The sequence below is a fragment of the Pinus tabuliformis genome, chromosome X, assembly GCF_031772625.1.
Source record: "Pinus tabuliformis cultivar Carrire ecotype Pingquan chromosome X, CPIR1, whole genome shotgun sequence".
Classification (NCBI taxonomy): Eukaryota; Viridiplantae; Streptophyta; class Pinopsida; order Pinales; family Pinaceae; genus Pinus; species Pinus tabuliformis.
In genome coordinates this window covers 72547550-72558568 of record NC_142308.1, presented here as the reverse complement: position 1 = coordinate 72558568, position 11019 = coordinate 72547550, and the positions used below count along the sequence as shown (strand labels likewise).

At 38.7% G+C, this 11019-nt stretch overlaps 1 protein-coding gene across 1 annotated transcript; it reads left to right on the top strand.

The window, feature by feature from the left end:
• Nucleotides 1-9135: 9135 nt before the first annotated feature.
• Nucleotides 9136-10551, top strand: LOC149138399 (cationic peroxidase 1-like). The gene is made up of 4 exons (XM_089446708.1): nucleotides 9136-9354; nucleotides 9476-9667; nucleotides 9779-9944; nucleotides 10070-10551. The coding sequence occupies exons 1-4, from the start codon at nucleotides 9145-9147 to the stop codon at nucleotides 10453-10455; spliced, it is 954 nt and encodes a 317-aa protein (XP_089302834.1). The 5' UTR covers nucleotides 9136-9144; the 3' UTR covers nucleotides 10456-10551.
• The last annotated feature ends 468 nt before the right edge of the window (nucleotides 10552-11019 follow it).

Below are 11019 nucleotides of genomic sequence, written 5' to 3'. Positions count from 1 at the left end.
AGTAAAAGTGTAAAGAACAAGGCCCCCTTCTGCCACTTAATTTAATAAAATATTTTAATGTCTGATATGTTGTATGTATTCCAAACGATAATAAAAGTGTAAAATGAGTTGTATAAATATTTGTTTAACTTTTTTTAATTAATTTTTTTAATATAATTAAACTTTTTTTGGTAAATTAAAGTTATATATAATGCTCATATTATAGTACACATGTCATGTCATTAGAGTATAGATTGATATAATGAGAGTTGTACAAATTGTAATTTTTACATATTTTTTTCAAATTTATATTTTTTAAATTATTTTTTTGTAAATTAAAAACCCCATAAAATATAATTTTTTGAATTTAATTACAAACCCTTTATGTTTATGGTACATAGTAATTAATTTTTTCAGGAAGAAACAGCTCGATAGTATTATATAAGTTATATAACGGGCGAAATATTACATCATAGCTGAGAAATAGGTCCAACCAATCTGAAGACAATAGACTCCAGAAAGGTCAGTTCTGAAAATATCCCCAATATGCCTAATATACAGGTATAAGACAACGTTTACATAATATGGATATATAACAACATCAATAGGATGATAGAGAATATAATGCCACATCATCAAAATTCCGGATAAATATAGGATCGATTTATCCACCTGCAGGACTAACAGTGGCAGATTCAAAAAAAAAACAAATTTATATGAAATAAGAAAGACATACCTGGTCTTCTGAATGAATATAAGCTATGTACTAGGGAGAGAGAATTCCTGAATGTGGAATCTTTCTGCTTCAAATATTACCTCCATATTCCAGATGCCCGGTTGAGAGAGTAGACCCTTCTTGGATAAAATATCGGCCTGGACATTTTGTGATCTATAGATATGACGAATAGAGTAGCCCTCCATTTCCCTCCACATAGACATGATTCTATTCATCCAACCGTCAAGATGCTGTTTTTTGATATGGTGCTTCTCAGTGACATGCTCAATAATGACTTTGGAGTCTCCATAAATCTGAAGAGTTTGAATATTTAGAAAAAGACATATGGAAAGAAGACCAGCTAGAGCCATAGCTTCTGCTTTTATATTGGTGCCCATTCCTCCATTCCAGCAAATTTGATATTGCAGATTATTCTCCATAATGATATGAACGCCGCAACCGCAAATATCATTTTGAGCTGCCCTATCGAAAAACGCTCTTGGTAAAACCATATGATTAGGAGAAAGTTCAGTTTGATTTGACTTATTACCATGTGAAGGTTTTGCTGGGATAGAGTCGATGGAGGATATAATGTTATCGAAAACTACCATGAAAGGATCCTTTTTGTCCTAAAAAATGATATGATTCCTCCACTTCCATATAAACCAGAGGACAAGAATGATGACAGGCCTCCATGTAGCTTTTTGACAGCTCCACCAAAGAAAAGCCTCTATTATAGAGGCATGAGAAATATAGGGGAAACCAAAATGTGCAGCAAGGCCACACCAGAGTTGTTGAGATAAATGACATTGAAAAAACATGTGAAAATTGTTTTCATCAGCAAATTTACATGCATAACAATATCCAGGACCATACCAACTTCTCTTCTGTAAATTATCCCATGTCAAATTTTTGTTATGGAATACCAACCATGAAAATAAGATGGTTTTTTGAGGACAACCAGTCTTCCAATAGATAACTGGAAAAATGAGATGAGATTGGTCACATTTAATACTGATAAGGTTTGAATATATCTCCTTAACACTTACAGGCTCCATACCACATTTGCCTTTCCAAATGAGGACATCATCATCCAATATGCGGCAGAAACCACAGTTTCTCAAACATCCCATAACCTGCTCCCACTGTCGCGCCAGTTCACCGGACATACCCATACAAGTGGAATCCTTCCAAATAGGAATAGGGCCCTGCCATGCTGCAATAAGCTTATTCCAAGTAAAGAAACCCTTTCTATGAAAGAAATTTATAAGTCTGTTAGATATATCAATGTTATCTCCTCCTCCCATGATCGGATCAATGCCAATAAGGATCTTATTCCCAGTTTGTAAGCTCCAGACCAAATTTTTTAAGAAAAAAGTTTCAACCTTACGAAAACTCATCCAGATTGCAGATCCATAAGAAACCCCAATCTTTCCCATTCTGAACCAGAATGAAATGTCTTTGTTTGCCATATATTTTTTCTTTATAGTCATGCTCCATGGCCCATCCCCAAAAACACCCCTCCAAAGAGACTTGCAAATTAATGCCTTTCCGAAAGTCCTCAGGTCGAGAATACCCCATCCTCCTAACTTCTTTGGTAAGGAAATATCAGATAATTTAGTTAAATGATATTTCCTTTTCTCTGATTGCCCTCCCCAAATAAAATTTGCAGTAAGCCTGTTCATCATATGGATGATGCTCGCAGGGATGTAGAATAGATGAGCCCAGTATACAGCTAATTGAACCAACACCGATTGAGTTAGCACAACTCTACCCGCCATGGAGAGACATTTATATTCCCACCTAGAAATCCTTTTATAATATCTGTCCAGAATCCAGAGCCAATCCGATTTTGAATATCCCTTAGCTTTTAATTGAAACCCAAGATATTTCATCCCATCTTTGATGGATCTCGCTTCAATCCCAAATAGAGAAGTTAAAAATTCAATAAGATCCATGTTAGCATCATTATGATAAAAGGATGATTTGGATTCATTAATATGCAAGCCTGTAGCTTTTTGAAACCGAACCAATATGTCATGGAGACATGTCCAAGTAAGTTTGCATAGCATGCCAAAAATAAGGATGTCGTCCACAAATAAATTGTGGGATATAAAGTTGTTCTTGCATATCTTCAGAGGCCGACATCTATCTTCCAAGACTGCCTTGTTGATGTGGAGACTTAATGCGTCCATGGCCAATATGAATAATAATGGAGATAAAGAACATCCCTGGCGAAGTCCTCTAGCAGCCGAGAAATAAGAGGATGGCAAACCATTTATAATGACAACATAATTAACATTATCCACGCATGCCATGATCCAACTAATCATTTTGGAATTTAGACCAATTTTTGCAAGGAGACATCTCATGAAACCCCAGTCAAGGCAATCATATGCCTTTCTAAGATCAATCTTCAGGATAACAGCTTCACTTTTATTTCTATGCATAGAGAATAAACCTTCCTGTGTATTTGCAACAGCATCCAAAATATTCCTACCTTTAAGAAACCCATGCTGGTCCTTGGATAAAAATCTAGATAGTGTGTCCTTAATTCTCCCAGCAATGATTTTTGAAATAATTTTAAAAGAAATATTGCATAGAGATATAGGCCTGAATTCCTGGAAGGAGGATGCATCCGGATTTTTCGGAATGAGAGCAATAAGAGTAGAAGATATGAGCTGATGAATATTACCTGTTATTCGAGATTCCTCGACCATCCGCAACAAGTCTGTTTTAATGAGGTCAAAGAAATGAATAAAAAATTCAATCGTCCACCCATCCAGGCCAGGACTCTTGTCTTTCTCAAAGGATTTCATGACCCCCAACAGTTCCTCTTCTGTAACTTGCTGGAAAAGGGATTCATTTTGAACTGCATCAAACATTTGAGGATAAAGGTCAATCCCCCAGATAATGTCCTCAATCCTACCATCTCCAGTTCTTCTATATTGATTTTCAAAATATTTGACCGCCTCATTAGAGATGTCTTGCTGCGAGTGAAGAAAGCCTCCCTCCCCATCATTTATCTTCCAAATAGAGTTTTTTTCACGTCTAGAATTTGCAAATCTGTGAAAAAATTTCGAGTTCCTATCTCCTTCTTTAAGCCAAATGGCACGGCTTTTCAGCCTCCATGAGGCTTCTTCCAAATCCAGAATCTTCTGTTTTTTCCTCTCCAGATCTTTAATATAACATCGCAATTGAAGAGGAAGCGAATGTGCAGCAAAAACACCAGATATCCTGTCTAGTTCCTTTTGAATATCCCGAAGTTCTTTCCGATTTTCCTGTATTTTCCTATATTTCCATTCCTTGACAATCTTTCTGATAGAAGATAGTTTATCAATGAAATACATAGTAGAAGACAAATTGTCTAGAGGAGGGGAATCTTTCCAGGATCTTTTTATGAGCTCATTAAAATCAGGATCCTCTAACCAGGTCCTGTTAAATTTGAAAGGATATCCTTTCCTAATACCCTGCTCCTTCCATCTAAGAGATATTGGCCTATGATCTGATATGAAGCAATTTTCAATGAAAGACTTTGGCATACCAAAACGATCAATGATGCCAACATGTAATATAAATCTATCTAATCTTTTAGCTATGTAGGCCCCATCTATTCTACCATTATCCCAAGTAGGCTGCATCCGGGATGGGCATATATCAATAAGGTTCCGGCACATCATCTCATTTTTTATACGATCAGCAAGTGAGTCTTTTCTCCTACCATTTCCCCATACTTCTTCAGAATTTAAAGTAATATTCAAGTCCCCCGCAATCATCAAAGAATCTATGTCAAATAATTCAGATGACAATAATTTTTCCCAAAAGGGAAGCCTATCCTTGCATGGGCCATAAATATTCAAAATATTAATGGGGGCGTCATATCCCCGGAAAAGAGCAGAGATGAGGATACCAGCGAAACATTTAAATGCCCTGGCTTTAATCCAGTCCGGGTCCCATAGAACCACCAGTCCCCCAAACAGACCATTTGCCTCAGAAGCAACAATATGCCATGAAGGATACATTCTTCTGAAATAGGCAATAGAATCAGGGGAACTATGCATAGTCTCCTGAATAAGGATAATTTTAGGATGAGCCAAGTGAAAAAGGTTTTTAAGGGCCAGGAATTTATGGTCTGCCCCAAGACCTCTGATATTCATGGAAAGAATGCAAGTCATGATGGGTCATGCTCGGGCATGCTTGCTCTAAGAGGCCCGTTTTCAGATATGTCAATGATGGGAACTTCAGTAAGAGAAAGGTCACGGATCGCAATGTCAGAATTGTCCATCCTACCCTGGAAATGTCTGCTGCCCCTGTTATTCTTCCTCCACACAGTAATATTCTTTGCTGAGTTTGGACTGATATGAGGAGAAATCGACTTCCCAGGTTTGTGAATCGTAAGCGGACGAAGTTCAAGAGATTTTTTACTCAGAAGGTAATCAAGGTCACTACCCACTGAATTGATAGGGGAGGAAACAGGGGAATTAAGGGGAGTGACTGATACGCATGGCTCTTTCCCTTTATCAGATTTATGTTTAGGGGAAGGGGAGGAAGATGGAATATATGTAACATGGGAGGCTGAGGGAAGATCATGAAAGGGATGGGGGATGGGATTAGGGGGAGGAATTACTTTATCAGCAGGAGGCTCGGGGGGGGGGGTGCTTGGATAGATAGTTATATACCTTCTGACTAATAGGGGAAGACGGTCATCTTGAGATCCTGGGTAAAATGCTATGGTGCAGAGAATTCAAATTAGTGGGGAATCCGATAAAATCATCCTTTTCTAGATGAGATGGATTACGGGAATCATTTACAACATGTGCAGTCTCAATGGGAAGGCTGCCCGAAGCGACTGGAGAAGTACCAATAGGAGAGGATATATGAGACATCCCTGAGAAAGGAGACCCCATCTTTCGATCATAAAATGAAGATTTTGATTTCACTTGATTCCGCCTACCATGAATATTATGTCGATGATGACAAGGACATTTTTTATTAAATGACCAGTTCGATGGCAAGCCGAACATCTGAAAGGGACCCCCCAAAAATCAAGTCTCTGATTGATGCTTAAATTACCCCATGATAATTCTATGTGATCAGGAAAACCACCTCTATATGATTTTTCGATAAGAATCCATGCCACACGTTTATCTTTCTCCCCGAGGCATTTAGGGTCCACATAAACACATTTCCCTATAGCATTACCAATCTCAGTAAGAGTTTCCTTAGACCAAAGTTCAATAGGAAGCCCAGGAAGCTTGACCCATATCAAGTTGTTGGAGGGGGTGTTCTGTAAAGGATTGAAGCCAATATACCAATTGTGAAGTGCAAGGAAACTTTTTCCATGGACCCATGGAAGTTTCTGAATGATTTCCAGATCTTCTGCACTCATGAAGTGAAAATTGTACCAATCTTTCATGAGTTTTGCAATTTGAGGAACATAACCTAGTAAAGGTTTCCACTGGAGACCAAGCCATTTACGTGACTCACTATCATCCATTTCAGGAAAGTGCCATCGACTAATCAAAGCCCTGTCTTGAAGACTAGCTATGCGATCGGATAGGAAGACACTGTCAAGGTTTGTAGCAGAAGGAGGCGGGATAGTTTTAACAGGACGATGATTAATTTTACGTCGCATGGATGGGTCACCACTTTTAAATTCCCGTTGCGCGGGAATATGCTGGTCATGCTGCCGCTCATTCTTCCTATCCAACAGGTCGCTAACACCTTTCCCATAGTCCTGTAGAGAGGGGAGGACTAAATCCTCAGCCAGCGTGGACTGTCAATCACAAGAAGGGATAGCAGTCCTGTGGCATGCCTCGACCAGAATAGCGGCACGTACCATTGCAGACGTGGCCGATGCATCCGATAATTGGTCCATATTGACCAAAAGAGGAATAATGGTACATACAATCCGCACCCGGACTCAGATATTATGGCAAGAAATCCAACACTGATTTCCACTAGATTTAATCATAAATAGAAACTGACAAACTCTGAACATTCCTATGAGGGATATAACTGCTAAGAAAGGGAAGAGAAGGATCACGTAAAGTGAAGCCTAACAGTCGTAGCCTTGAAAAATCAAAAGACACACTTTCTAGGAAAAGTCCAGGCTCAAAAGGAAAAGAATGGTCAGGCAGTTAAGGATAAATGACCTCTGCAACTGGTCGGTAGGGCGAAAAGTTGAAAATTCAAATTAACGGCAGCTACAATTGGCAGAGATTCTGACAGGTCCCATATAAAAACCATTCCCCGATGAACCCGAAAATCAAGGGACTAAACAATTTTGAAAAATCCGGTTTTGGAAAAACAGCCAAGGAACTGAGGTCTTCCAGCCCAGAAAAACCAGTGACAGAAGAGAGAGGGCAAGAGGTTCTGAAAGTGCCAAAGACCGCCACAATAAAGGAAAGAACCATAACAATTATGAGAGACCAGGGATGTTCAGACAGCAGCATATACACCCCTTACAAGTGCACCACCAGTAACCCATTCTAAATCTAAAATCAACGCATGGTTTAGAGATGATGCAGATATCAGATGGTCTGATAGAAAATTTACTAGGAAGGTTTGAAAGGAAAGCTATAAGACCTTCCAGGAATCTATAGAAACAGAAGGACGACATTTGCCAGAACCCACATCGAAATCATCTACTCTAGAAATAGAGCATGATAGATATAAACCTGTTCTCTTTAATTCATATGAGCAAAATTAAGAACTCATGTAACTCCATTTAGACAGACTTTCAACTAAATCAGAGACATCTGTTCTAAGAATATAGCCGTAAGATTAAAAGGGGAAACTAAAGCATCCTTATCAAAATAGATATATCAACAGAGAAGACAGTAAATTGTGTAACAAGGAGTACTACTTACTGCCATTGATGGTAATATGCACCCAGAGCGGAGCCTCCCCGAGAGAATAGAAACACCCATTGTCATCAGTCGCATACCGCTCCAAGACTTAATAGCCCAGGTTTATGAAAAACGACCCAAGATAAAAGTGTAGATAGAAACTGATGTAGGGCAATGGAAATAACAGAGCAAGGGAGAAAATGGATAAAAAAGATTATATGGCACTGTGCCTGGATGGCCCTCTCATCAGCTCGAAATGAAGGTCAAATACTCGGCCAAAAAACATACCCATATGAGCAACCTACTATATACAGAGAGACAGAAGAGTATGAAGGGATTCAATACGTTCAGAATCACGTAGGATGATTGCATGTGGGACAGGTGTCGGGCATTCAAGGAAAACCATGACCAGGACAAAAGATGAAAAATGTGAAAAGAGTATGTATGATGCAAGGACCTAAGCGCATCGGGAAGACAGCAGTTGTCGCCTTCCCAACAGATTTTGCATGGTCATCTCTACCTGCCTGCTCATAAGCCTAAAACAGGTGTTTCTCCTGGACTCAGCTCTTCAACTCCCCTGCTCATAAGCCTGAAACAGGTGTTTCTCCTGGACTCAGCTCTTCAACTCCCCTGCTCATACGCATACAACAAGTGTCGCTCCTCGGCGCGGCTCGGCTCGGACTCTTCTCATGTGTCCAAATAGTAATTAATATATAATATTATTTTTCAAATTATTTATATTTATTGTACATAGTAATTAATGATATAGTACATAGTAATTAATAATAAAATACATAAAAGTCAATTCTTACCATCATTACACAATAAAAAAAGAAACATTTTAACCAATCATATTTGACATAAATAAAAATAAATTTTATATAAAAATAATAAATTTAATTTCATAATATTATAATTTAAATTTTTGTAGTAAAACATAAAAAAATAACAAATCAATAAAAAAACTGAATAAGTTATATCCAACCACAAATATAATAAAGAGGAAATCTAAACGTTTGTAATTTTAGGTAATTATCAATCAAATTATAATTGTTAATTAAATTACAATTTTGCATTATTTAAATAATTTAAAACTAAACTTCATAACTTCAACAGTTTTAATCAAACTTTAAATACGAAACTTCAACCATCATAATCGGACTCCCTTGTACCTAGTCTAAACCATTTAGAATGTGAAATCAGATCTTTGATTATTACGCAAGCGGAGGAGCGGAAGGTTCCGATACCGAGTAGTCACGCAAACTTTTTGTCCATATTTAATCAGTGACGCACTGGTGCTGGTCTGTAACTACGTGTGGGCCTCACACGGTTGAAAACTTTGGCACTCTGACACCTTCCACACCTGCCCTTCCAATCTTGTCGGCCATACGAAACAATCTTCTCACTCACCGCGTTTTCTAACATTACATTATTTTATCCATTTTGATAGCTGCCTTTCAGCTGGACAACAGCTTCTGCCACTATAAGAAGCCTGCGGTCACATACAACTCTCCACACACCGTCTTCCCATATTCAACTCAATTCCATTTCCTTCTGCTTCATTTTTCCTTTCCTGGGTAGAGGCTAATTTTTCTAATCATGAAGACTTTGGCATGCATTGCTCTGTGCGTGCTGTATATTAGCTCTATTACTAACTCTGCGCATGGCCAGCTGACCTCAACATTTTACGACAAAGTGTGTCCCACGGCGCTTTCAATAGTGAAAGGTGCAGTGAACCAAGCCGTCACCAATGAGAAACGGATGGGGGCGTCCTTGCTCCGCCTTCATTTCCACGACTGCTTCGTTAATGTGAGAAATCAAAAGCAGGATATCATTTGTCTGATCAGAATATAGCAACTTCTTGCGCTTAAATCATATTTGCTCTTTTGCTTAATCCATGATGTTGAATTTTGCTTTTGGTTTGTCACAGGGCTGCGATGGCTCCATACTGTTGGACGACAACTCGACGTTTACCGGAGAAAAGACCGCACTCCCAAACGCCAATTCTGTGAGAGGATTCGACGTAATAGACACCATCAAAACTCAAGTTGAGGCAGCCTGCAGTGGCGTCGTTTCATGCGCCGACATTCTTGCTATCGCTGCACGCGACTCAGTCGTCCAAGTATTTAATTGCGCCTTTTTCTTCTCCGTTTAGTAAATACAATATCTTGCTTTTCTAGGAGGATTTGGAAGCAAATAACATTGTTCACCATGTGTGGTTGCAATTTCGCAGCTGGGAGGTCCAACATGGACGGTACTTCTGGGAAGGCGAGACTCTACGACTGCGAGTTTAAGCGCCGCAAACACCAACATTCCGGCTCCGACTTCCAATCTGAGCGCCCTCATCTCATCTTTTACAGCCCATGGTCTTTCTACCAAGGACCTTGTTGCACTCTCGGGTATGATATTACTCATGCCACAGTCTGCAATCTCATGCCATCAAATGCTTGATTCTGTGGTGTCATATTGCACTACTTTCAAATTTAATAATAATTATCATCTGGTGATATTATTTATGTTACAGGTGCTCATACAATTGGCCAAGCGCGGTGCACCACATTCAGAGCCCGCATATACAACGAATCCAACATTGACACTTCCTTCGCCACTTCTGTGAAGGCAAACTGCCCAAGCGCTGGTGGGGACAACACCCTCTCGCCCTTGGATGTGGCCACCCCTACCACATTCGACAGCAATTACTACACTGATTTGGGAAGCCAAAAGGGACTTTTGCACTCCGATCAGCAACTGTTTAGCGGAGGCTCTACAAATTCGCAAGTTACTACCTACGGCGCTAATCAGAACACCTTCTTTACGGACTTTGCAGCAGCCATGGTCAATATGGGGAATATTTCTCCTCTCACTGGTACCAACGGACAAATCCGAAACAACTGCAGAAAGGCCAATTAAGATTTGGAAACATTTCTTCGTTTCATTGTAACAAAATGATTGGCGATTGGCTACCGAAAAAATTCAATAAAGTCAATTTTTGATGAGTTATGTCCACGTGTCGATGCGAAAACAACGCGAAGTTTGGCCAAAATCAATGATATTTAATTCCACAAATACTATGCAGGGTGCGGATCATAATTGTGTCACAGCAAAATTACGAAAGTAGTTTAACGAATCGATTTGTTTTTCAAGTATAGTTTTAAATGGGTAAGATTTATATGTTTCAAAAGTTTTAAAAACTAAAATTTTAAAATATATATTTAGATATACAAATAAAATTTCAAAAAATTATCTAGGTAAATATTTACGTGGAAAAACACAAAAAATAACCTATTAAATCACGTTAATTTGAGTGACCAAACCCATTAAACAATCTAGTTAAATTGAGTAAAAAAAGTCAAATCTTCATGATGTGGTTGAATGGTTATGTGAAAAAATTTAGTCCCCACAGGGCATGGTCTTGTGATCCACTTATAACACCCCAAGTTACTTTAGTTTTATTTATTTTTGCAAATAGTTAAA

What these genes read in the sequence shown, in the direction of transcription:
- LOC149138399 (XM_089446708.1), top strand. Translation starts at nt 9,145, where the DNA reads ATGAAGACTTTGGCATGCATTGCTCTGTGCGTGCTGTATATTAGCTCT. An exon ending in CACGCGACTCAGTCGTCCAA is followed by an intron (nt 9,668 to 9,778) that starts GTATTTAATTGC and finishes GCAATTTCGCAG; the next exon opens with CTGGGAGGTCCAACATGGAC. An exon ending in GGACCTTGTTGCACTCTCGG is followed by an intron (nt 9,945 to 10,069) that starts GTATGATATTAC and finishes TTTATGTTACAG; the next exon opens with GTGCTCATACAATTGGCCAA.